This window comes from Zootoca vivipara, chromosome 4, assembly GCF_965207765.1.
Source record: "Zootoca vivipara chromosome 4, rZooViv2.hap1.1, whole genome shotgun sequence".
NCBI lineage: Eukaryota > Metazoa > Chordata > Lepidosauria > Squamata > Lacertidae > Zootoca > Zootoca vivipara.
Window position 1 is genome coordinate 101,567,515 of NC_142587.1, and position 27,252 is coordinate 101,594,766.

General features: G+C 47.4%; 2 protein-coding genes across 3 annotated transcripts; both read left to right on the top strand.

Moving 5' to 3' along the window:
- Window positions 1-6,697: 6,697 nt before the first annotated feature.
- On the top strand, window positions 6,698-14,763 carry LOC118085587 (olfactory receptor 51G2-like). Of its 2 annotated transcripts, none has more exons than XM_035116416.3 (2): window positions 6,698-6,986; window positions 13,071-14,763. In XM_035116416.3, exon 2 carries the CDS (start codon window positions 13,096-13,098, stop codon window positions 14,065-14,067), a length of 972 nt encoding a protein of 323 aa, XP_034972307.2. In that variant the 5' UTR covers window positions 6,698-6,986; window positions 13,071-13,095; the 3' UTR covers window positions 14,068-14,763. The 2 variants fall into 2 exon arrangements, with proteins under 2 accessions (XP_034972307.2, XP_088525077.1); XM_088668951.1 differs by having other exon boundaries at window positions 6,698-6,977.
- A 3,578-nt stretch (window positions 14,764-18,341) lies between these two features.
- Window positions 18,342-23,792, top strand: LOC132592079 (uncharacterized). Its single transcript, XM_088668901.1, has 5 exons — window positions 18,342-19,176; window positions 19,383-19,464; window positions 20,449-20,531; window positions 20,650-20,776; window positions 21,309-23,792. The coding sequence occupies exons 1-5, from the start codon at window positions 18,775-18,777 to the stop codon at window positions 23,045-23,047; spliced, it is 2,433 nt and encodes an 810-aa protein (XP_088525027.1). The 5' UTR covers window positions 18,342-18,774; the 3' UTR covers window positions 23,048-23,792.
- The last annotated feature ends 3,460 nt before the right edge of the window (window positions 23,793-27,252 follow it).

The window sequence follows — 27,252 nt, forward strand, 5'->3', positions numbered from 1 at the left end:
CAACAACTAGGTGCAATATACGATGTGACACTAGAGAGGCGATGGTGAGCCTTATGGAAAATTCAATTTATTTATTTTTATTTATTTTAAAAAATAATCTTATTCCATTTTCTTTTTCAATTGTTACATACATCACATATCCATAACATTCACATTACATTCCCTCTTCCCTCCCCTCTTGCGGTCCAGTGATCAGGGAGTAATCTAACAGTAGAGTTTGCTGAAGTGGTCAGATGAGTTTCCTTGGAAGACAATGGCCTTCGTTGTTCACTTCAGTGTCCTCACCAGCATCCCCAAAGAGGGAGCTAGCTTGCAAGAGCTACAAATAAGTGATGGTGCAGCTCTGGCTAATGAATGGGCCTTTCCTCCTCGCCCTCACCTAGCTGCTAGGCAGCAGGAGGACAAGAGCCACAGGAATTGTGTGTGAAGAAGCTGGAAGCAGGCTGGAAGCTGGAGCCACTGAGCCCTGCCTGTTGGGGTGTTGATGCTGTGAGCCCCTCCATCTTAGGCTCAGGTTATTTGGGTAAAGGGACCCCTGACCATTAGGTCCAGTCGCGAACGACTCTGGGGTTGCGGTGCTCATCTCGCGTTATTGGCCGAGGGAGCCTCGTACAGCTTCTGGGTCATGTGGCCAGCAGGACTAAGCCGCTTCTGGCGAACCAGAGCAGCGCATGGAAACGCTGTTTTACCTTCCCACCGGAGCGGTACCTATTTAGCTACTTGCACTTTGAGGTGCTTTCAAACTGCTAGGTTGGCAGGAGCAGGGACCGAGCAATGGGAGCTCACCCCGTTGCAGGGATTCGAACCGCCGACCTTCCGATCTGCAAGCCCTAGGCTCAGTGGTTTAGACCACAGCGCCAATAAAACCATAAATCCTAAAGACACCACAGCCTCTGCTGACCTTCATTGCAAGGAAACGGAAACCTGGAACCAGAATTATCTCACCGTTTGGAGATTGTGCCTCTGCAAATACGGGCAGCCTTGATACCCCTTTCTTTTAACACAGGCAACCTTCTCCGTTGGTTCCAGCCAGCAGAGCCTAATGATCTGACATTGGTCACTTCCAAGCACATTGACTGTCCTTTCTTAGAAAATAAAATAAACAGACTGTCAGCGGCATGTTCTAAACATCTTCAGGAAGTCTGTTTAATTGCCAAGTGAAGCTGCTTGCATTCTGTGCTGCCAAAAAAAGAGATGAGAAATAGGGTTTGGAAGAGGAATTTTTCAAAGGGAAGCAGAACAGAATGTAAACTTCCTGATGTCCTGGCCAGGTAGAGTCAGTAAAGGGAAGCAAGGCAAGGGTGCACAGAAAAGGCATTTGGGGGAGAACACACATTGCCGTTCTCACTCACGGAGGACCCACAGAGCGGAGGCAAACGTGGGAGACTAGGAGGCATCATTAGGAAAGGAACTGGAAAGAGAACTGCCAGTATCATAATGCCATTATGCAAATCTAGGGTGCAACCACATATGGAACACTGTGTGCCGTTCTGGTTGCCTCGCCTCTGAAAAGGTATTGTAGAGTTGGGAAAGGTTCAGAAAAGGGCCCCAAATGATCAAGGGGCTGGAGCAGGGGTCAGCAACCTTTTTCCACCGTCCCTCAAACCATGTGGGGGGCCAGACTATATTTTGGGGGGGAAATGAACAAATTCCCATCCCCCACAAATAATCCATAGATGCAATTTAAATAAAAGCATACATTCTACTCATGTGAAAACATGCTGATTCCTGGACCATCCGTGGGCCAGACTGAGAAGGCGTTTGGGCTGCATCTGGCCCCCGGGCCTTAGGTTGCCTACTCCTGGGCTGCAGTGAGTCTCTTGTGAATATGTCTGGGACTTTTTAGTTCGAAACGAAGAAGAGGTGACATGATAGAAGTTTATAAAATTATACAAGGCATGGAGAAATTGCACAGAGGCAGGGCCATCTCAGGTCAGGCAGGTCGGGCGCCCTGGCGCTGAGACGCGGAGATCGCTCCGGCGCCCCCGCCCTCGCAGCGCACAGCATGGCTTCTGTGCAGCTTCGCCGCGAAGCGCCCCCCTGCCAGCCCCGCGCCCTGGCACCCCGCGCCACCGGGACTATACCTAGAGCCGGGCCTGCACAGAGGGGAGTTTTTCTCCCTCTCACATCACGCTAGAATTCATGGACCTCCGGTGAAGCTGAATGTTGGGAGTTTCAGGGAACATAAAAGAAAGTCTCTCTTCATGGAAACTATGGGGGCAGGCCATGGGCGTAGGCAGGGGGGCAGGAGGGGGCAGTTGCCCCCCCCTAGAAGCAGGACCGCTGGCTAGCCTGCCCTGCTGCCCGCCCGGTGCCGTCTCCCTTCTCCCTGGCTGGCTGTGGGGCGGGTGGAGGGAAAGCCCCAGAGCTGCGCAAAGCGGTTGCCTGGCTTTCCCTCCGCCCGCCCCACAGCCAGCAAGGGAGAAGGGAGCTCTCCTTGCCCCACTGTGGCCCCGCCCCCACCCCTTGGCCCCGCCCCTTGCCCCCCTAATTTTCATCCTGGCTACGCCCCTGGCAGGGATGGCCACTAATCTGGATGGCTTTAAAAGAGTATTAGACAAATCCATGGCAAAGAGGGGGCACTGATGAATATCGTCACTGGAAACCACAGGAGGGGGGCATAGCCTCCAACTGTCCTGAAAATGCTGGGATCATTCCCCAAAACAGTCTAGCCACCATGGCATCCCTAGTCAGAATGGTCCAACATGTGACCTTTGCTAAGTCCCAAAGGAGCGTCCACCGTGGCCATTGCTAAGGGCAATCACACATTTGCACTAACCATTGTGCCAACCCACTGGGCTTCCATTTCCACATGTAACGCAGGGTGGCTGGTGGTGGAAAGCTACCCCAACTCCCATCCGTGTGTTCGTCTGTGTGTGATGTAACACCCCCAACAAAGCTCATTGAACCAATGACGGGACAAATAGACAGCTATCCCCACATCAGTATTGGCTAATCAATCTGGACATTTGGCAAGAGAAGAGAAGACTCCCTGGAAAAGACCCTGATGTTGGGAAAGATGGAGGGCACTAGGAGAAGGGGACGACAGAGGACAAGATGGTTGGACAGTGTTCTCGAAGCTACGAACATGAGTCTGACCAAACTGCGGGAGGCAGTGGAAGACAGGAGTGCCTGGCGTGCTCTGGTCCATGGGGTCACGAAGAGTCGGACACGACTAAACGACTAAACGACAACAAAATCCAATAGGCTGTCTCTGGAGGCGGGATTTATTCCCTCCCGCTGCTCCCTAAATGGCCTTGGTCTAGTATACCTGAAGGAGCGTCTCCACCCCCATCGTTCTGCCCGGACACTGAGGTCCAGCACCGAGGGCCTTCTGGCGGTTCCCTCGTTGCGAGAAGCCAAGTTGCAGGGAACTAGGCAGAGGGCCTTCTCGGTGGTGGCGCCTGCCCTGTGGAACGCCCTCCCAACAGATGTCAAAGAGGAAAACAACTACCAGACTTTTAGAAGACATCTGAAGGCAGCCCTGTTTAGAGAGGCTTTTAATGTTTAATAGATTATTGTATTTTATTTTTCTGTTGGAAGCCGCGCAGAGTGGGCGGGGTATAAATAATAAATTATTATTATTATTATTATTATTATTATTATTATTACTCCCTGACACCCACCAGCATCAAGGTTGGGCAGCCTGACCTGAGACGTGATTGGCGCCAGGGGTCGCAGCCTTCGGAATCGGTGACCAGTCACTGACATCGCAGGGCAGTTTCGGGATTGGGGGGGTGGAAGCGGAGGTTCTGCTTGGCTTAGTGCAGCCTGTCAGTCACAAGCTGGAGGCTGGGCTGATGAGTTGGTAGCAGGTAGGAGGAAATGAGGAGAGGAGAGCTGAAGTGGAGAGGGCTGGGAGGCGGTTGGGTTTGTTGCCCCCCAAGATGGAGTTTCTGTTGGGCAACCCTTTCAGCACCCAGTGGGGCAGAGCCACGGTTAGAGGGCACGAAGGCGACAGGCTCAGCAGCAATGGGCCCCATTTTGACCTTTTGACCATGGATCTGAGATTAATAGATTGACATAGTTAGAACTACAGTAAAGGTAAAGGGACCCCTAACCATTAGGTCCAGTCATGACCGACTCTGGGGTTGCGGCGCTCATCTCGCTTTACTGGCCAAGGGAGCCGGCGAACAGCTTCCAGGTCATGTGGCCAGCATGACGAAGCCACTTCTGGCGAACCAGAGCAGCACATGGAAACGCCGTTTACCTTCCCGCTGTACAGTATAGGAGCTAAAATCAAGACATCACTGTCCCCTGGGGAATACTTCATGGGTTGTGATGGGTCTACTCTACACCAAGCCATACAGTTCTTCCTCAGCTCTCCCTGTTCTCTGGCCTGAGTCCCATCCCTGTGCTTATTTTATTCCTGCGTTCGCATTTCCAGGATGCCTTGCTAAAAATGTTATTTGTGTGAGTATGTTTGTTTTATTTGAAATATTTACCAGCCATCTTTTAGGGCAACCTCCCTCTCGGCAGCTTCTGTACGGTACTGAAATCATTTTTAAAACCAGCGCTATAACCTCTTAGGAAATCATCAAATGATTCCAAAAAATGAAACCGTAAAACGACCCGTCAGAACGTACCAAATGAAACCAACATAATACTGTCGAAAAGGTCTTTAAAACCCTGTAGCCCATTAAAACCCTAGATATCTGAAGTTGTCATTAATTATGTTTTGTTTGTTTCATAGGTTTACATGGAAACTTTTCTCCAAGGAGGTCAAGGTGGTGATCTTTATGGTTCAGTGGGAATGTGAACCCTGAATTCCAGGTTCAACACTCTAATTGGCTCTCTTTTATGAATCATGATCCAGTCCCCTTCTCTGGGCTACAAAAGCTGGTGGGAAGGTATATCTTGTGCTGACCCATATAAATGAATGTGCATGAACAGCAAAGGGTGCCCTTCTGTGCACATCCTGTCATTACACTACCTGAAGCCACCGGCAGTTGTCTGAACTGCTGATAGCAGTTGTTCTTGTTGTTCTAGTCCAGGCACCCCCAAACTGCGGCCCTCCAGATGTTTTGGCCTACAACTCCCATGATCCCTAGCTAACAGGACCAGTGGTCAGGTATGATGGGAATTCTAGTCCAAAACATCCGGAAGGACAAAGTTTCGGGATGCCTGTTCTAGTATATCTGCAACTTAATGAGCAAACACACTGAATCCTTGGTCTCCCACAGGGCTGGTCGTATCATTATTAGCCAGAGTTAAGTGACCACCTCAGGCAGCAAATGCTGGGGATTGGGGGGAGTGGCAGAGAGCTTGGCAGGACAGGGCTGTCCTGCCCTGTACAGTGGGACCTTGGTTCTCAAACTTAATCGGTTCCGGAAGCATAGCTGCCAAGTACCCCATTTTCCCCGGGAAACCCCCGTATTTTCTTACCGTTACCCGCAGGTGTCCCGAATGGCAAAATACCCCGTGTTCTTCTGGTGCCGCGCCGGCACTGGAAGTCGCTTCTACGCACTTCCGGACATGCGTAGAAGCGACTTCCGATGCCGCTGTGCCCATTTCCAAAATATCCGCAGCGCCAGAAGTCACTTCTACACATGTCTGAAAGTGCATAGAAGAGACTTCTGGCGCTGCGGACATTTCGGAAATGGGCACAGCGGCATCGGAAGTCGCTTCTACGCATGTCCGGAAGTGCGTAGAAGCAACTTCCGGGGCCGCGGCGCTGCTGATCCCGGATTTTTCAATCCGGAACTTGGCACCTATGCCCGGAAGTCCGTTCCAAGACCAAAGCGTTCCAAAACCAAGGTGCACTTTCCCATAGAAAGTACAGTCTTACCTCTGTTTACGTATCCCTCTGGATACGTAATCTTCGGGTTACGGCCACAGGAAACCCGGAAGTGTATACTTCTGGGTTTTGCCGTGTGCGCGCGCAGAAGCACACCTCTATTTATGCAATTTTCGAGGTGCAAACGGACCCCCGGAATGAATTGAGTTCATATCCAGAGGGCCAACTGTAATGCAAAATTGATTAATCCGTTCCAGACTTTTAAAAACAACCCCTAAAATAGCAATTTAACATGGATTTTACTATCTCTACCGAGACCCTTGATCCATAAAACGAAAGCCATAAACAATGCACTGCCGTCACACAATCAATCCATCAGTAGCTGAAATAGGTTCCACACAGTCACAAAAACAAAGAAAAGCCACAAAAATACAAAATGAATAGCAAAAACAGACAGACCTCAGCGTAACACTCAAAACAGAGTACGCCCAGCTTCTGAAAAAAGTTCGCAAACCGGAACAGTGTTTGAGTACCAAGGCATTTGAGAACCAAGGTACCAGTGTATTAGTTCAATGCATTCTTATCAGCTGTTTGCAACTCTTCCCCCACAATGCAACATTGAACTTCGATGGGTGCAAATCTGTTCAGCTCTTAACAACCCAAGTAATTGGCTGCTTTATAACTTAGCAGTTGAAAATGACGGTGGTTTTTTTAAAGTCGCTTTTAATTAAATAATTTCGTGCTGTGGTGCCCTTGGGGGGGGGAGTGGTGTGGCAGGGCCAACCTCCCCTTGATCCCCCAGTGTCCCCTTGGTGTTTGTCCTCCGAGCCCATTCTCACCATAAAGTTGTTTGCCTTCCCAGAGCACGGCCTGCTCATCTGGTAATAAATCTGGGCTGTAGGCAGGGAGGAGGGGGGGCATGCTAATGATGATAAACAGCTTGCCCAGCAGACCCAGAGAGGAAGAGCAGCGTCATCGGTGGGGAAAGATGTGATTTACTGCCCAGCAGAGCATCCTCTAGCCTCGTGGGCCTTTGCATTGAAGTGGAGGCGGCCCCTGATTGGTTGGGCAGCCGCAACAGCTGGGCTCTTTTTCAGGATGCCACATAAAAGGCACCCCCCCACACACACACACACCCCTCCAGCCTGGGAAAACAACCGTTCTGGATCACAAGCAGGATTCAACATTTTTTTCTAACATGGGAAGAGGCTCTGGCTATGGACTCTAACCCGACAGCAATGTAAGCTCAGTAAGTAGATAGGATAGCAAGTGCTATTCCTTCCTTTTATCATCTCCTCCCTTGGAGGTTTCTAAGCAGAGGTTGGATGGCTCTTCAGCTGTGATTCCTGCCTTGCAGGGGGTTGGACTTGATGGCCCTTGTGGGTGTCCCTTCCCCAGTGGGGTCCCTTCTAGAGCCAGTGTGGTGTAGTGGTTAAGAGAGGTAGACTCGTAATCTGGTGAACCGGGTTTGATTCCCTGCTCCTCCACACGCAGCTGCTGGGTGACCTTGGGCTAGTCACACTTCTCTGAAGTCTCTCAGACCCACTCACCTCACAGAGTGTTTGTTGTAGGGGAGGAAGGGAAAGGAGAATGTTAGCCGCTTTGAGACTCCTTTGAGTAGTGATAAAGCGGGATATCAAATTCCTCCTCCTCCTCCTCCTCTTCTCCTTTTTCTTCTTCTTCTTCTATGCACAAATCGGCTTTCGGTGAACTGGTGCCCTCCAGATGTTTTGGACTTCTGGGTGCTGATGAGAGTTGGAGGGCACCCAGTTGGCAAAGGCTGGCACAGATGACCCAAGTGCCTTCTGGGTGTAATGTGTCTTGGGGGGAGGGGTGCAGGAATGGAGCAGAGCAAGGTCCAAGTTGAGCCCACCAGCAGTATCACTTGCAGTGTGGTAGAATATGCTGAGTTCCACTGACTTGACTGTGGGGCACAAAATGTCTTGGGCTGGGGCAGTGCTAACTCCCCACCCCCACCCCGGCCAGGTGAAATGCGGAAAAGCACCGGTCTGAGGACAGTTCCTTGGCAGCCCTCACCACTGACTTCCCCCTATTGTATGAACTGTGGGGTCCCTCTGACCCCCTGCTTCCTGCCCTTCAACCTCAGTGATCCGTAAAGGGAACCGGATGCTCAAGACCGAACTTGCACACCAGGTCTTTTGGGAGATCTGTGATCCAGCCAGGGCCGTCTTGAGCAGATCGCGCGCCCTGGTGCTGAGGGGCGGAGATCGCTCCGCCGCCCGCCCCGCCCTCGCAGAGCGCAATTAGTTTTTGTGCGGCTTTGCCGCGCGCCGCTCTCCTTGCCAGGCCGGTGCCCAGCTTACCAGCCCCCCCCCCGTGGTGCACTGCGCCACCGGGGGTCTATGTAGAGCCGGCCCTGGATCCAGCTGTTCTTTTTAATGGAAACAGAGGGGAGGGGGCTGCAAATATAATGATGCCAGCATGGCTGTGCTGGGGGGGGGGAGTGGAAACTTAACCCACTGCCCTCTCCCCAGGTATTTCTTACTCTCACGGAAATAAATGCAGGAATCCTAGCTCCTCTTTTGAAGCCACCTAGGTTGGTGGCCATCACGGCCTCCTGTGGAAGGGAGTTTCATAGTTTAACTCTGCAATCCATGAAGAAGGACTTCCTCTTGATCCAGGGTCTGGAAACCAAGCCTGATGAGGAGTGGTTGAAGGAGCTGTGTATGTTTAGCTTGGAAAGGAGACTGAGGACTGAGAGGAGATAGGAGAGCCATCTCCAAATATCTTAAGAGCTGTCACATGGAATAGGGAACAAGCTGGTTTTCTCCTGCTCTGGAGGGCAGGACTCGAACCCATGGCTTCAAGTTACAAGAAAGGAGATTCCAGCTAAACATACGGAAAAACTTTCTAACAGTATGAGCTGTTCAGCAGTGGAACAGACTCCCTTGGGAGGTGGTGGACTCTCCTTCCTTGGAGGTTTCTAAGCAGAGCTTGGATGGGCATCTGTCCTGGATGCTGTAGCTGAGATTCCTGCCTTGCAGGGGGTTGGACTAGATGACCCTTGGGGTCCCTTCCAACTCTAGGATTCTATGATTCTCTCATTTGTCCCTTCTTTTTAACTCATAACTTTTATTCCCCATTCCAAATTCTAAATCCCCTGACAGTGGTCATAAATGCTTTGTTTCAAAGGCAACTTACGACCCACCCAGCACTGTTCCAGCCTGCCGATTGTGTGTTAGATAAAAGGAAACAGAAACATGGATGTGCTTTGCATTTAAGGTTAGCTATGCAAATGAGCAGCTCGCTTGCTGCCGTAATTAGTGCCCAAAGGAAAGCCTGTGTGAGTTGGTTGAATGCAGGGTTACCAGAGAAGGATGCCCAAAATGCCACAGGGATCAGTTCCCGCGATTTATTAGAAGGAAGCCTGCTAACTAAACAGCAAGCATTCATCGTGACTGCCTCACCCGGGCAAGCATGTCATGCAGAGGCAGACTTAGGGAGGGGACTGAGACGAGTGGGTGCTTCAGGGGGTGGGGTATAAATAATAAAATTATTAAAATGATGGTGGTGGTGAACAATGGAAGGGGGGAGGCTTGGAGGTACCAAATATTGGCACCACAGAGGGCACCACTAAAATTTAAAGCCCCCAAACTGCCACTGATGCATTATACAGTTGTACAGTATCTTGGATCCCGAACGCCTCGTGAGTCAAACGTTTTGGCTCCCAAATACCACAAACCCAGAATTGTTCTGGTTTGCGAATGTTCTTTGGAACCTGAATGTCCAACGCGACTTCCACGCTTCCGATTGGCTGCAGGAGCTTCCTGTAGCCAACTGGAAGCCACGCCTTAGTTTTTGAAGATTTGGGAAGTCAAATGGACTTCCGGAATGGATTCCGTTCGACTTCCGTGGTACGACAGAATTGGCTGAATAGCTCAGTTGGCTAGAGCATGGTGCTGATAATGCCAAGGTTGCAGGTTCGATCAGCTGCATATTCCTGCATTGCAGGGGGTTGGACTAGATGATCCTCAAGGTCCCTTCTGACTCTACGACTCTTTGACTGTATACAGAAAGCATCATATATTAGTTGGGCCAGAAACTTCTGCCAGTCCACCTGATCAATGAAGGCAGGGTGGGCAGGCATAGCTCCCCTCCCAAGGCCAAAAGTCAAGCGTCCCATAGCCACAGAAGCAAAGCATCAAAGCAAGCCAATTAGCACATGCCGATTAGTAAATGCCGATTAGTGTTGTTTTGACTGCCACTATGGAGTTTACAAAGGGACGCAGGTGGTGCTGTGGGTTAAACCACAGAGCCTAGAGCTTGCTGATCAGCAGGTCGGCGGTTCAAATCCCTGCTACGGGGTGAGCTCTCGTTGCTTGATCCCTGCTCCTGCCAACCTAGCAGTTCGAAAGCATGTCAAAGTGCAAGTAGATAAATAGGTACCACTCCGGAGGGAAGGTAAACGGCGTTTCCGTGCGCTGCTCTGGTTTGCCAGAAGCGGCTTAGTCATGCTGGCCACATGACCCGGAAGCTGTACGCCGGTTCCCTCGGCCAATAATGCGAGATGAGCGCCGCAACCCCAGAGTCGTCTGCGACTGGACCTAATGGTCAGGGGTCCCTTTACCTTTATGGAGTTTACAAGCCTTTTGGAACATTTTCCCTGTTGAGTTTTTCCATGTTGTCAAGCCCCATTTGCCCCTCACTTCTCTCTATGTGCAGAAACTGCCTTCTTGAGTGTCAGGACCCACAAATGGTCTTGTCTGGTCCATCTTTCAGAGCCTGTCTTTGCAGGCAGGGGAGGCCCTTAACTCACAGAGGATATGAGACCCATTCGGCTCCCCTCACCTGGTTTCGCCAGCCAGTCAAAGGCGTTCCTGGGATTGTGGCCGCCGTTGCATGCTGACCTCTCCTAGGAACCCATAGGAACAGTTGCTCCCATATACACGGTGATGGCTGCCCTTTTCTTGTGTTTGCAACCAGATTTCCAATTAACCTGTGTCAGAGAAAGCAATGTCAATAAATCCCTGGAGGCAGATGTCAATTTATGGAAAGTGGGGTCTGTGCACCACAAAACAGGAACTTCCTCTTCATATCCTGTCTCTTATCTTTCTACCCATTACATAATCCGTACTAAAAGCTTATTATCACATGAATCCGGAACGCAGCAACTGCTGGCAACGTTCTGCACATACAGAAGACTTCTTGGCCTGTTCACTGGGGCAAGGGGGGGGGGCATAGCTCAGTGGCAGAGGAACTGCCTTGCCTGCGGAAGTTCCCAGGTTCAATTCCCGGCACCTCTAGGTAGGTCTGGGAGAGACTCTTAAATCCTGCAGAGTTAGTGCTGGGTTAGAAGGACCAGTGGTCTATTCAGTATAAGGTAGCTCCTTTGTCTCTGGGGTCCTTCCTATGTAGCCCATTAGCCAGTGTTTGATTTGCTGCATTCCAGCCTTGCAGGGGGTTGGACTAGATGACCCTTGGTGTACCTTCCAACTCTACAATTCTATGGTTTTTTCAGATTTATTTTATATTTTGCCAAAGTAATAACAATAAATAAATAAGAATAAAAATGTGCACTCTCACCTCCGAGAGCCTTCCATTGTAACTACCATGTTTTCCCCAAAATAAGACATTGTCTTATATTTATTTTTCCTCAAAAAGACACACTATGGCTTATTTTCAGGGGATGTCTTATTTTTAATCACGCGTCCAGCCTTGCCTCTTCCTTGGCGCCCTCCAGAACTGCGCCTTTCACTATGTCTTATTTTCGGGGTATGGCTTATATTGCCATAGAAATCCTGCTGTGGCTTATTTTATGGGTATGTCTGTTTTACTCACTTCAACATCAATATTTCAACTAGTATGCAGGAGCCAGGAGGCTAAGCCTCACTTTTTACTTTGATGTAAAGCTCTTTAGTTGCAATTAGATAGATAGTGTTGCCACGGATCTCCGGTCAGTAAAAAAATTTTTTAACTTTCAACAGAGTTTTCTTAATAAAATTTTATAACCTCTGCATCCATGAGCTTGGAGTTTTTAGTTTGAGCTCCTTTTCAGTCTGAATCTTATTTTATTTATTTGAGATGCAGGGACAAGCTGCTCTTATAAAACGGAGAGTTTAACACTACTCATTTCAGTCCCTGGGGCGTCTCGCTGCAAGGTTGGCCCACTTTTTAGTGCTGAGCTTCTCCAGTCGTTCTTCTACTCTTGTGCTTGAAGCTCTGGAAACCCCTTTTTGTGCCCTTTTTGGTCTGAAGTGTCCTCTCAGACCTTTTTGGGAGAAGCCACTTTGCCCTGTGCTTCCCTTGCCTTGCTGTGATCGGGACGTGCTCAAGCCAGCAGGAACACTTTCCCCCGACCTGATAGTGAGAGTCCTTTGCTGGAAGTCAACAAACCAAATAAAGGTAAAGGTAAAGGAACCCCTGACCATTAGGTCCAGTTGCAGACGACTCTGGGGTTGTGGCGCTCATCTCACATTATTGGCCGAGGGAGCCGGCGTACAGCTTCCAGGTCATGTGGCCAGCATGACTAAGCTGCTTCTGGCGAACCAGAGCAGCGCACGGAAACGCCGTTTACCTTCCCGCCAGAGCGGTACCTATTTATCTACTTGCACTTTGACGTGCTTTTGAACTGCTAGGTTGGCAGGAGCAGGGGCCGAGCAATGGGAGCTCACCCCATCGCATGGATTCAAACCGCCGACCTTCTGATCGGCAAGCCCTAGGCTCTGTGGTTTAACCACAGCGCCACCTGCATCCCCAACAAACCAAATATTCCTTGTTTATTTGATTTAATCTGACTGGTGTTAAATACCATGTCCAAACTAAGTCATACTAATTTTCTGATAATCCTATATAATAAAGTCCCTGTGTCTCTGCGTCCAGTCCCTGTGTCCCTGTGTCCACGCTACTGCGCATGTGCCCCACGGACATAGGGATTGGATGCAGAGACTTGGAGTGCAGAGACCGGCCCCTCCTCCGCCTCCTCCCGCTGTCCTGAGTGGCGACGGCCTCCTCCACCTCCCTTCTCCTGAGGAGAAGTAAGAGGTCTCTGCCGCCGCCTCCCGCAGCGCACCTCAGGTAAGCACGCCGCCCCTCGCTCTCCCGCCTCACCGCTCCGTATCACTCCGCCGCAGCAGGGAGGTGGAGGAGGCCGTCGCCACTCGGGACAGCGGGAGGAGGCGGAGGAGGGGCCGGTGGGCCTCAGGCGCTCGACAGAGGTGACGCCTGCGCAGTCCTAGGGCTTCCCCTCCGTTCCCGCCCGGCTAGCGCCCGTTTACTGAATGGGCTGAATGACACTAGTTCTATGATAATTCTATGCTTCTACGATTCCTGGAGATCACACCGTAATACGGAGCTGGTTTCCTTTCAATTCCAGATCATGACGCAGCGCCCAAGGCAGGATGGAACCTCCCCAGCCAGACGCTCCCAATGCCTCCTTCTACCAGCCTTCCGTGCTCCTCTTGATGGGCATCCCTGGAATGGGCAGGAGCCACCATAGACTCATCTCCATCCCCTTCTGCTTGCTTTACTTTGTGGCCCTCTTGGGAAACTGCCTCATCCTCTTCATCATTGGCAGAACAGCCAGTCTCCATGAGCCCATGTATTACTTCCTCTCCATGTTGGCCCTCATGGACCTGGGCCTGGTCCTGTGCACCCTCCCGACCACGCTAGGCATCTTCTGGTTCGACGTCAGGGCGATTGGCTTCGATGCCTGCCTCACCCAGATGTATTTCATCCATGCCGTCTCCATCCTGGAGTCCTCGGTGCTCCTGGCCATGGCCTTTGACCGCTTTGTGGCCATCTCATGCCCCCTGAGGTACAAAGCCATCTTGACAAAGCCCACCATTGTCAAGATAGGCCTGGCCATGTTGGCGAGGGCGGCCGTCTCCCTGCTCCCCATCCCTTTTCTGCTCAGGAGGCTGACGTACTGCAGCAAAAACAGCCTCTCCCACTCCTTTTGCTTGCATCCCGACATCATGAAGCTGGCCTGCAAAGACGACATCAGCATCAACATTCTGTACGGCTTAATCGTCATTCTTTCAACCGTTGGCATAGATTCGCTCCTCATTGCGCTGTCTTATTTCCTGATCATCAGGACCGTCCTCAAGGTGGGTCCCAAGGGGAAATGCCTGAAGGCTTTGAATACCTGCGTCTCTCACATCTGTGCCGCCCTCATTTTTTTCATCCCCATGATTGGCCTATCCATCATCCATCGATTTGGCGAGGATGTGGACCCTCTTGTAAAAGCCATGGTTGCCTACGTCTACCTGATAGTGCCCCCCGCTTTGAACCCTATCATTTACAGTATTAAATCGAAGCAGATCCGGAAGGCTCTCTGGAAGTTGTTGCTTTGGAAGGCAGTCCCTCTTTGAAACAGAGCAGATAGGTCCACCAGTAACTGTTTCAGTTTAGTTCAGCCGTTGTGAAACTAGCCATGTTGTGCTTCCCAGGACAGCTTTGTATCCTGTGGAGCTGCCTGCACCCAATTTTAGCAAAGGAAACCATCACAATGATTGACATCTCCACCGATTTGCAAAAATGGCTGAAGCAAACTGGAAGATCAGAACGTGTCATTGTGAACCTGGCGCCGTCTTCCACCTGAAGGGCTCTCACTTGGAATGTGGAGCAAGCTTCTTTTCTGCTGCTCCACAGGGGAGGATTCAAATGTCCAGAAAGGAGACTCCAACTACGGTAAATACTAGGAAGAACTCATAGCCATTCAACAGTGGAACAGACTCCCTCGGAAGGTGGTGGACTCTCCTTCCTTGGAGGTTTTTAAGCAGAGGTTGGATGGACATCTGTCATGGATGCTCTAGCTGTGATTCCTGCATTGCAGGGGGTTGGACTAGATGACCTTTGGGGTCCCTTCCAACTCTGCAATTCTACGATTCCATGATTCTGCGAAGCATGCCTTCAATTCAACCCCAAACTGTAGCATTCGCAATGCTTCTTGCTTAGGTGCATCCAGGCAGTTTTTCTGTTTTGTATTTAGGTTCTGATTTACGTCTTGAGAAGTGAAAAATGTGCCAAACTTTGTATTTTGGGTAGATTAAACAAATTAATCTTTGGCTGTGTCTCACACAATGCTTTGGAACACACTTTACTGTGCCGAGATTTTCAAGCGGGTCTTTGAACATTTCTCTAAGGGAACAAATCACAGAAGGGAGAGACAACACCTTGTCGGTGAAATCTGCTTCCTGGTGCATAAAGCAAGGTGTCTGTCTCTGGGTCAGATTATCACACACCTGCCCAAACAAATGAAGTCTGGCTCACCTAAGAGGCTACAGGGCTCACAGCCCACAACTGGCCACGTCACCGCTATTTCCTGTGTTTTCATCAGTAGGTCAAGTACCACGTTTTCCTGCTGCCTAGAATGGACATGCAGGGGAATGTGGCTCCAAACAGGGAGGATTTCTTGCCATACCTGTTGGGAGCAACTTCCTCCTGACTATCACCAGGTTGATGGGTGTGACCCTACCTGCTGCAAATAAAAGACCTGCTTCTCCCTTTTCTCCTTCTGGATCTCCACTGCTCCTGGCTCTTAGCCAGCGCACGGCTCATCCTTTACAAAGGATGGAGCCCACAAGTAGCAAGGCTGAGATTTAGCACAGACTTCCTTTTCTCTGCAGATGAAACTGTGACCACAAGATGAAGCCTGCCTTCAGATTACGGCTTGTTATTTTCAAGAAGTCTGTGTTGTGTTATTCTTATTTTAAGAGGGAAGGAAAGGGGAAATTGACCAGGAAGAATCCACTTTCCACAAGGCAGACTGGATTGCGCTTAATTAAAAGATTCCAATGAGTCATCAACTGCTTCCAACAAGTTGCAAGGGGATGTTGCAAGGGAACTAGCATGAGTGAGGAGGCATCATATCAAAACAATAAACCCTCTCCTACCTTCCTAAGCATTCCCACACAATGAGTCGGTGGGATTGCTTCCTCCTGCCTTGGATAGAAGAGGCTGGGACCCCTGAAGACCCCTGTGTATCCTGGAGGGAATGCTGAGAATCCCCGTTTCTGATGGAGTGAGCCCTGAATGTGTGGGGGTCACCTGGAGAACTCTCCTCACCCACTTTTATATAACCAGGGAAAGGGGTTGGGTCATGAATAACAGAGAGACTGTGTGGTGCCAGGGGCGTACCCAGGATCAAAACGGGGGGGGGCAAGAGAGGGGAAGAGAGAGGGCAGGAAGGAGGGAGGGAAGAGTGTCTGCAGCTGCCCCGGCAATCTGCAGCTGCCCCCCCCCCCTAAATCCATAAATAAATAAATAGAAAGCTGCTGTTCTGCCAAGCGAGAGAGGGCTCAGCTGGGTGGACTCAGCTTTGCAAGGGTTAAAGGGAACTGAGCTGCCTTCCTAGAGAGGACAGGAAGCAAGGGGGGGTCTAAGTCCTCCAGAGCCAAGGCCCCTCCCTCCATACCTGTCAAGTTCTCCCCTTTTTTTAGGGGAAATTCCCTTATGCTGAAAACTTGACAGCTATGCCTCCTTCCCCAGTCCTAGAGCGCCGCTGGGTGAGGAGGAGGAGGAGGAGGAGAGTCCACCACCTGCCCATCTCACCGCCCCCCCCCCGCAGCTGGAGGACCATGCTAGGGAAAGAGGCTTCCCGAACTTCCTGCCCCACGTTCCTCAACTTCCGGCTGCCGAGCGAGCGCGCCAAGTTCGAGGAGCGAGGAGAGAGCAGGAGCACGTGGAGTCCGGGGCGGAGGAGGAAAGGCGCTGGGTTTGGAGAGCCGGCCCAGGGGGCGCTTGCAGGGTCCCCTTGCTCGTGAGTAGGAGCACGGCGGTCCTCCCTTCCCTTGTACTGCTGGCTGCCCTGGTTCCTCTCTCTCCCTGGAATCGCGCCCTGTGTGTGTGTAACATTACGGGGAGGGAGGGGGAAGCCTCCCTTCGCTATCCTCCTCCTCCTTTGAGGCGGTGGGCTTCTTCTCCGTCCCGTCCCCCACCAATAAGGTCCCTAGGGGTTGTAAAGCAAGCCAGGCCATTTAGCACCGACCTCATTCATTTCCAGCAGCTGGCTCACTTCAAGCCCTGTGAAAAATATCATCACCATTATTATTATTATTATTATTATTATTATTATTATTATTATTATTATTTACAGGTAGGTAGCCATGTTGGTCTGATGCAGTCAAAACAAAATAAAAAAATCCTTCCAGTAGCACCTATGACAAACTTAGTTGGTCTCTAAGGTGTGCTACTGGAAGGATTTTATTATTTATTTATTTATTTATTTATTAGTACTACTGCTGCTGCCCTCCACCCATAGCTAGCATAGATACCAGACTTTTAGAAGACAGCTGTTTAGGGAAGCTTTTAATGTTCAATAGATTATTGCATTTTAATGTTCTTTTGGAAGCTTCCCAGAGTAGCTGGGGAAACTCAGCCAAATGGCCGGGGTATAAATATGTTGTTGTTGTTGTTGTTTGTTGTTATTGTTTATTATCAGGGCAGCTCACAGCCTGAAACTACTAAGCACATGCTAAAAACTAGAACAAAGGCAAACCAAACCAAGCCAGCAACCCTCCTTCTCCCTTATTTGTGAAACAAGTCTGTTAGTTGCCTATCCGACTGAAAAGAAAAAGGCACTGAAGGTTTTTAAGATCAATGCAAGCTAAAAAGCATTGCAAGGGGTTGGGCTAGATGACTCACAGGGTCCCTTCCAATTCTACGTTTTTCTGAAAAACACACATGCACGACCCAACTATGGTCCCTCTGACAGTCCTCGCCCCAAGCAACTGTGTGTGAGATTTGCTTCCCAGAAAGTGTGCCTTGTCTTGGTACCTGTGGTTTCTGGTCTCTCCTCAGCCCCCTCCCCCCAATCTATTCATATTCCTTTCTCCCTAATCTTCAATATTACATTTTCGTCTGGTTGACACGATAAAACAGGAACCCCTAATTCCCAACTGTGTTTCTTACTTCTTCTACTCAGAAGTAAGGTCCTATTTGATTCAGCAGGGCTTACTCAGGTAAGTGCAGTTAAGGCTGCAGCCTTTGTAACTCAAGTTTTGGGTCCTTTTTAGGTTCAGGATGTCACTGCTTTACATCCACACCCACCCCAAACCCCACAATATTGAAAACTTCTGCTTTGTACTTGAACACAAATTGGCCGGGAACTTCATTCCCTGTGTCTTCATGCAGGAAGGAAGAAAAGGTGGGAAAGAGAGGCCAGGAATAAAGAGAGGGATCCCAGCCCATAATCTGGCTGCTGCATTGCGGACCAGTTTCCCATTCGTCTCCAAGGGCAGCTCCACACGGAGGTCACTGCAGCAATCCCCTCGCACCCAGAGCATGGCATCCCAGGACCACATCCTCTCTGTCCCGAAGGGATTGTTGCTGGAAAACCAGCCAAGCCAGAAATGGGCGCTGCTACTCACTGAGACTCCAGGGACCTTGGCATCCATGGCTATGTGTGTGTTAAGCTGTCTAACAGAATAATAATAATAAATTACCCGCTTAAATTTCAAGGGAGATGTATTGGGCCCCACCCACCTGGCCCTCAGTGGGTTGGCCAGATACATACCTGGCCTTCAGAGCAAAGAAAAAGGGACCCCACCCCAGGAGTCTGTCTTGAGAGTGGCAGAGTCCAAGTGCAAGAAAAGGAGACAGAAGCAGGGGAGTGGGGGGGGAGCAACTCCTGAGGACCCCCGGATGAGGACCCCCACTAGAGCCAAGCATCCATTTTTCACAAGATAGAAATGACTCCCTTGTCAGTCAGTTCTGATTTCATGCATTGATTGGAAGGCAGGACAAAACAGGCTGATTCATCTCCCAGAAATCCCTTCAGTTGCCTCCACATTTTGCATTGCAAGAGGGCTAGAGACTTACTTCTGTCCCTCTTCCTCATCCTCTTTCTTTTCAGAAAGATAACTACGGTTTGGGCTGTAGTGCAGTCCAGCCCTGGTTCCTAGCAAGACGCATCCATGCTTGCTTCAGGGAACCATTTCCTTCTCCTGATATTATACAACTTTTGTAACAGAACTTTGCTTTGTAGGATTTGCTAGAGCTTCTCATTCAGACAGACAGAAATTGGCAGAAGAGCAAAGGGTTCCTTCCGATCTCTCAGAGGCTTCCTGAGAGCACAGATGGATGATCAAGACTCAGCTGGCCCTGAAGCAGGAAGAGGCCATGCCATCCAAACTGGGACCAGTGGGGGATTCTGGGAGAACCCAGTGCAGAAGATCCTGGGTGAGGAGGACACCCTCCGCTCAGAGGGGCAGAGCCGGCAGTTGAGGCAGTTCTGCTGCCTGGAGGCCAAAGGACCCCGAGAGGTTTGCAACCAAATCTACCACCTCTGTCGTCAATGGCTGAAGCCAGAAAGGCACACAAAAGCTGAGATGCTGGACCTGGTGATCTTGGAGCAGTTCCTGGCTGTCCTTCCCCCGGAGATGGAGAGCTGGGTGAGGGAATGCGGAGCGGAGACCAGTTCCCAGGCGGTGGCCCTGGCCGAAGGTTTCCTCCTGAGTCAGGCAGAGGAGAGAAAGCAGGTGAGAGAGACTTTCCTCTGGATACTCCCAAGGGGGTCCAAACAGGACAGAGAACATCCCATAATGCTCCACTGATGGCCGATTCTTTTTCTAGGAAGGCATCCATGGAATGAGGTCTAACACCCTTAATTTTTTTGTCTTTGTCATCCTGTTTCTAATATTTCTCCCCATTCATTTTCTGTTTTGAATCCTTGTTGCTCTTTCAGGAAAAGGATCATTTTGGGGAAATGGACCTGGATTCCTGTGAGGCAGAGAGGCCTCCGTTGGGCACCAGAGAGAGGCCACTAGGTAAGGAGGGAGGAGTTTTTTCTGTTGGTTTTCCAACTAATCTGTGGATTCTTTTCAAGTCTTATTAGTTGACTGGCAAGCACTTATTATTTGACTCGCCAGATCCCAGTTACTATTTCCTCCACCACCCAAAGATCCCAAGACTTATTAGTTGACTGGAAAGCACTTGTGGAGTATTCTGCTCACAAGGTTGCCCTTTCATTTTTACTGCTTTACACTTAGCTACTTGTACAGATCTGAAACAATCTATTCATTGAACCTCTTGGAATTCTTTAAGGTGCTACTGAAGGAATTTTTTTATTAAGCATTTAAGAGGTAAGTGGTTGATTCTGTGTAGATAAATTTGCCAAGGAAGAATGGGATTAAAGTTTTTTCCTCAACTCTGTCTATTAATTTTGTAACATTTTCCCTGTGGAGAAAAGTCATATTATCTCTGCAGACACAAATTCACACTTTTGAGAACTGCAGAAACAAACATCTCTGATAATATCTTCTCGTTAGAAAAACTGCCCCAAATAATCTTACAGAAACCTCTGGAACTGCATGACATTGTGAATAGATTAATGGAATTCATTTACAAAAAAATGTAAACTTTGCATACCATGCCTCATGCTACATAATTAAAAACAAATCCTTATTTTTCTTTCTATCTATCTATCTATCTATCTGTCTGTCTGTCTTTAGAAAGATTGTTCCTCCAAAAGCTATTTATTTTTTGAAAATTCAGATTGGAATATTTAAAAATCCAATTTATTCATTTATTTATTTTAAAAAAACCTTTTGATATATATTTTTAATCATTGCTTTTCTAATCCACCCTGGTTTTGAAACTAATGTGGGTTCTTTTCATCTTTTGTTGGGGGGAGATAGTTGGGGCCAAGAGCCCAGAGGAGGGGAGATATATTTCTGCACAACTAATATCTGAAATGCGCCCAAACTTTCAAATGCACTCTGGGCCTCCCCCTTACCTTTTTCCTCTTGCAGGTGACACAGTGATACTGGCTAGACCTCTTCATCCATCTTTGAATGGGGACAGAAGAGAAGCAGCGGCTGTGGAACCAGATCAGGTCAGGGGAAGCTGCCTTGTAGGGACAGAGGCCAAGGGCTGGAAAGATGTCTTAGGTCAAGGAGTGGTGGAGAACAACAGTGTGGTCTCAGAGGAGGACATTTCCCTTTTTCTTTTAGGGTCCAGTGTGCTTTGAAGACGTCGCTGTTCGTTTTACGGACGAGGAGTGGGCGTTGCTGGATCCTGACCAGAGAGCTCTGCATAAGGACGTCATGGAGGAGAATCGTGGGATCGTGGCCTCTCTTGGTAAGGCTCCCTCTGGGATCATAATATCTGTTTTTAGATTCAAAACCTCATATATTTTCAAAGAGTTCAACAGTGCCCCCTTAAAACACCTGGGATTTCAATATTCCCACAATAAACCTTGAACAGTAAATTACTATTTTGGGGGGTTGCAGCTTCCTCCAGTTGCAGCTTCTTAAACAAGGATCAGGCTGGCATCAACTGCCCAGGCCATTTTAACTGTAAACTTCAGAGTTGTTAGGGAAGTTGATGTAGCTTCTGAAGGTTTTCTGTTTTTGCTCTTGTCAGCCTTTGGTTGACCAAAGAGAAGACTGACGTTAGAAATGGAGGGGATGCCATGATGGAACAAAACAAAATCCATTCGAGAGAAGAGCCAGGCTGATCTAATCACAGGTTGAACCCCGTTAAAAATGCACCCAACCCTTCACTAAAACCATCCATCTAACCCACTTCTGTTATTCCTCTATGACCAGTGTTAACAAGTATTCTTCATTAATTTCTCCCTGAGGCTCTGATCCATTTCTCTTCATTGTAGATAATGATGGACTGGAAATCAAGAACAAGGGTGACCATGACAAAATCCCCACAATGGAGAAGCCGTATCAATATATTGAAAGTGAGGGAAGTTCCCATTTTTCTTCCCATCAAAGAAATCCCATTGGGAAGAAACCATATCAGTACATCAAATGTGGAAAGAGCTTCAGTCAAAGCACCCATCTCACTTCCCATCAAATAATTCATACAGGAGATAAACCCTATCAGTGTGTGGAATGTGGAAAGAGCTTCAGTCAAAGCTCCAGTCTCACTTCCCATCAAAGAATTCATAGAGGGGAGAAACCCTATCAGTGTGTGAAATGTGGAAAGAGTTTTAGTCAGAGTGGCCATCTCACTATCCATCAAAGAATTCATACAGGGGAGAAACCCTATCAGTGTGTGGAATGTGGAAAGAGCTTCAGTGACAGCTCCGCTCTGTGTTCCCATCAGAGAATTCATACAGGAGAGAAACCCTATCAGTGTGTAGAATGTGGAAAGAGCTTTAGTCAGAGTGGCCATCTCACTATCCATCAAAGAATTCATACAGGGGAGAAACCCTATCGGTGTGTGGAATGTGGAAAGAGCTTCAGTGTCAGCTCCGCTCTGTGTTCCCATCAGAGAATTCATACAGGAAAGAAACCCTATCAGTGTGTGGAATGTGGAAAGAGCTTTAGTCAGAGTGGCCATCTCACTATCCATCAAAGAATTCATACAGGGGAGAAACCCTATCAGTGTGTGGAATGTGGAAAAAGCTTCAGTGACAGCTCCGCTCTGTGTTCCCACCAGAGAATTCATACAGGAAAGAAACCCTATCAGTGTGTGGAATGTGGAAAGAGCTTTAGTCAGAGTGGCCATCTCACTATCCATCAAAGAATTCATACAGGGGAGAAACCCTATCAGTGTGTGGAATGTGGAAAAAGCTTCAGTGGCAGCTCCGCTCTGTGTTCCCACCAGAGAATTCATACAGGAGAGAAACCCTATCAGTGTGTAGAATGTGGAAAGAGCTTCAGCCATAGCTCCTCTCTCACCTCCCACCAAAGAATTCATACAGGGGAGAAACCATATCAGTGTGAGAAATGTGGAAAGAGCTTCAGTGACAGTTCTGCTCTGTGTTCCCATCAGAGAATTCATGCAGGAGAGAAACCCTATCAGTGCGCAGAATATGGAAAGAGCTTCAGGAAGACCACCGATCTCACTTCCCATCAGAGAATTCATATAGGGGAGAAACCCTATCAGTGTGTGGAATGTGGAAAGAGCTTCAGCTGTAGCTCCTCTCTCAGTTCCCATCAAAGAATTCATACTGGGGAGAAACCCTATCAGTGCGTGGAATGTGGAAAGAGCTTCAGTCAGAGCTCCCATCTCACTTCCCATCAAAGAATTCATAGAGGGGAGAAACCCTATCAGTGTCTGGAATGTGTAAAGAGCTTCAGTAAGAAGTACAGTCTCACTTCCCACCAAAGAATTCATACAGGGGAGAAACCCTATAAGTGTCTGGAATGTGGAAAGAGCTTCAGTAGGAAGTTCATTCTCACTTCCCATCAAAGAATTCATACAGGGGAGAAACCCTATCAGTGTGTTGAATGTGGAAAGAGCTTCAGTACGAGGTCCAGTCTCACTTCCCATCAAAGAATTCATACTGGGGAGAAACCCTATCAGTGTCTGGAATGTGGAAAGAGCTTCAGCCATAGCTCCTCTCTCACCTCCCACCAAAGTTTTCATACAGGGGAGAAACCAGATTAGTGCTTGGAATGCGGAAAGAGCTTCAGAATAAAAGGCTTTCTCAGTTACCATCAAAGAATCCATTGAAAGTGTGGAAAACCCTTCGTTGTACAGCTTTTAGTGCCAGGGGAGAGCGCACCTCTTTAGCCAGGCCTTTGACTGACTGACATCTAATGTGGTTTTAAAATGTGGTTGGGAGGTGGATTACTGATGTGTATTTTGTTTTTATATTGTGTTTTTATGTTGTACCTGTCCTGAGACCCGTGGGTGTAAGAAATAAGAGCCAATTCTTAGAGGCCGAGGGGTCTTTGCCCCCACATAAAATATTTTGGGGGGCCACGCCCCAGTCCATTCCAATGGCATGCATGCATCATGTGACAAGGGCAGGAATAGTACCACTTTATTCTGCCTTGGTCAGGCCCCAGCTAGAATATTGTGTTCAATTCTGGGCACCACGATTTAAATATCTTAAATTTTCTTTGCCAGAGAAAATCAAGAAGGTGGAGGAACACAATCCATATTCCTTTTATAACACACAGCCAATGTTTATTGAACACAATATTTATTGATGATGACTTACTGTACCCAACCCTAACCCTGCGGAAAGCCATTTAATTAGACTTTCATTTGATTCTGACCTGTTTTTAGGAGGTAATTTGATTATTGTTTGATTTTATGTTATAATTTTGATGTTAGCCGCCCTGAGCTAACAGACTCCCCCCTGAGGGCGGGAGAGAAATAAAAGGTGGTTGTTGTTGTTGTTAAATTGTTAAGAGTGTTGCAGGAATCCACCCAGCACTCATGGGAAAATGTATTGTGGTCTTCTGGAATACAGTGGTACCTCGGGTTATAGACATCTCGGGTTCCAGACACTTCAGGTTACAGACTCCACTAACCCGGAAGTAATACCTCGGGTTAAGAACTTTACCTTCTGTTGATGCCAGCCAAAGTTGAGCTCCAAAAACCTTAAGATGCTTAACAAAAGGCTTTTTCTGAAACAGAACCTCATAAGGTGAGCATTTCATACCTTTTGAGATCTTTCTGTTCAAATGATAACAGGAGGTTGATAGGCTCTCAGCCCAATTCTCTTGTAAACAAACATTCAGTTTTGCCATCATGAAGAAAATTCATCCTTTCACAAAATTCTTTGAACCTTGCTAAGGTTTGCTGAGGCTTTTGCATTGTGTAAATCCATCCATACTTAGAGTATGAATCTATGAACAGCATGTAATACTTGGCTTTGCCTCTAGACTGCAGCAAAGGCCCTAAAACATCATCATAAACTCGCTGAAAACATCTCGTGACTGTCTGTTTGGCCTTTGTGTCCTTGGACATCTCAGCACCTGTAAGAGAAATGTCAACATTTTGAGCATTACAATCGTGGGGGGGGGGGGAGGACAGTAAAAACAATTCATCTTTTCCTTTTTCTGCAGTGAAGACAAGCTCCCCATCTTTGGAGACCACGCATTGTCTCTTGTGCATATTGGGTTCAAAACCCTTCTCTGTGAGTTGATGCACGCTCAGCAAATTGAACTGAAGACCTGGAACATAATAGACATTGTTTATTGTCAGCTGTAAACTCTGCCAATAAACAGATCCACATCCGGACGATTTGAGATGCTTTCCATCTGCTTGTGTCACGTTGTAGTCCAGCTTCTTAAATGTCTGGAATAAACGCTTATTTCCAGTCATGTGGTTTGAGGCACCACTGTCTATTACAAAAGAAAGGTCAGTGTCTGACACGCCTTGTGTAAGCAATGCAAACGTACGCGCTGCTTGGGGTTTGGCACGACCCTTGCCTGCAGCCCCAGTGGCCTGTTGGCTCTCCTTGGGACCTTTTTTGGGGGGGCTTCCTGCAGGTTTTAAGACTGTGCCCTTTGCACCCACAGTTCGTGCAGCGTACAACTTTGAGAGCGTGTGCTTGCTCTGTTGAGGCATTTGGTGGGGATGATGTCATCTTGGATCCATTCCCTTCACTGGCCTCTTGAGCACCACAGCGATCCTCCTCATTAAGTAATGTGGAGCAGATTCTATTGATGGGTTAAATCCCTCACTGGGAGGGCCCTGAGTTGAGACGCTATGGAGGCGTAGCCATCATGCAGGCTATTAAGAATCATTAAACAAAACATGTCTTCTTGCAATTGCATGCCGCGTTGAGCTAATTGGCTTCTCAACTCTTTCATCTGCGTGAGATGAGATTGCAAATATAATTGAATAATATGATAAATAAGGATCAGGCGGGATTTCTCCCAAATAGATTTATGTATGATAATATCAGGAACATCATTAATATCTTAGAGCATTTAGGTTTGAGGTTCAATAAAAAAAGTCGCAATTAATAATAAATAATGAGATAACAGGAGGAATACAAATACAGAGAGGAACTAGGCAAGGCTGTCCACTATCCCCGTTATTATTTATTTTATGTTTGGAATTTTTATTGAAAAACCTGAGGGAAGAAACCAGGATAAAGGGTATAAAAATTGGAAAAGATATACACAAGGTTAAAGCATTTGCGGATGACGTCATAGTTAGTGTGGAAGACCCAGTCGAAAGCATCCCAAGAACCATTGAAAAAATTAGAGAATTTGGTGAGTTAGCAGGATTTGATATAAATATGAAAAAGACAAATTTGATAACCAAGAATATGTCAAAAGAGGAAAACAGGCAATTAAAAGAAATAACAGGCTTGGAGGTGGTAAAGAAAATATTTAAATATTTGGGAATATGGATAACAAACAACACAAATAATTTGGTAAAAGATAATTATATAAAAGTCTGGAAGGAGGTAAAGAGGGATCTGGAAAATTGGAATACATTAAATTTGACACTATTAGGTAAAATAGCTGCAGTAAATTTTTATTTTTATTTTTTGAAAAAACCTTTATTTACTTATAAAAATTACAGAAAAAAAATCATAAGAAAATACATACAAAAGCACATATTATTCAATTACACAAACAAAACAAAACAAAACAAAATATATATAGCAAGTAAACAATAATAGCTGCAGTAAAAATGAACGTCCTGCCGCGAATGCTTTTCTTGTTCCAGATGCTACCGATATTGGGTATGGGGAATAACATCTTTAAACAATGGAGAACGGATTTGATAAAATTCATATGGAATAAAAAAGTAGCTAGGATAAATTACAAATTATTAACAGAGTCAAAAGAGAGGGGGGGGATTGGCTTTACCAAATCTCAAATTATATCATGATGTGGCAAGTTTTTTATGGTTAAAAGATTGGATTACCCTAAAAAATCATGAAATATTAGATCTTGAAGGAATTGGCAATAAATTTAGTTGGCATGCCTACTTAGTGGATGGGAAGGTCAGAGTACACAAAGGGTTCAACAATCATCTAATCAAGAAGTCCCTCTTAAAAACTTGGGAAAACTATAGACGATTGCTGGAACCAAAAACACCGAAATGGGCATCGCCAATTGAAATAATTACAATAAAGACATTAAATTCAGATGGAAAATGGGGGAAGTATGTAGATTTATTGGAAGAAAAGGAAGGCAAATTTAGACTCAAAAAATATGAAGAAATAAAACAATATTTAACAGGGTGGTTGCAGTATCATCAAATAAACAGCAGATTTAAGGAGGACTACTCCAAAAATGGCTTCCAGATTGAACCCTCCTTATTAGAAATTAACTTATTGCAAGGGGATCGGAAAATTATAACCAAGATGTACAAGGTGTTATTGGAATGGGAATTAAAGGATGAAGCAGTAAAGGAGACGGTGACCAAATGGGCGATAGATCTGGGGAAACCCATAGAAATGGAGAGCTGGAAAAGGTTATGGAAAATCTCGTGGAGATTCATGGCGTCAGAGGGGATTAAGGAAAACATGGTTAAAATGTTTTACAAGTGGTACCTCACGCCGGTAAAAATAAATAAAATGTACAGAACTAAAGACAACCTCTGTTGGAGATGTAAGAAAGAAGTAGGGACATTTGTACATATATGGTGGCATTGTGACAAAGTTAAATTATTTTGGAATGTAATATTGGAGGAATTGAAAAAGATATGTAAATATAACATTAAAAGAAGTCCAGAATTTTTTCTATTAGGAATGGTAGGGGAGGATATCAAAAAACAAGATGAAAAAATATGTTTATATGCCATAGCAGCAGCAAGAATCCTATTGGCAAAATATTGGAAAAAAGAAGAAACTCCCAATATCAAAGAGTGGCAAGAAAAATTATTAGGCTATG

Bases quoted from the DNA above. Each gene is read 5' to 3' on its own strand.
- LOC118085587 (XM_035116416.3), top strand. From the start codon at position 13,096: ATGGAACCTCCCCAGCCAGACGCTCCCAATGCCTCCTTCTACCAGCCT.
- LOC132592079 (XM_088668901.1), top strand. From the start codon at position 18,775: ATGGATGATCAAGACTCAGCTGGCCCTGAAGCAGGAAGAGGCCATGCC. The intron at 19,177-19,382 runs GTGAGAGAGACT...TTGCTCTTTCAG, and splicing joins AGGCAGAGGAGAGAAAGCAG to GAAAAGGATCATTTTGGGGA. The intron at 20,532-20,649 runs GTCAGGGGAAGC...TTTTTCTTTTAG, and splicing joins CGGCTGTGGAACCAGATCAG to GGTCCAGTGTGCTTTGAAGA.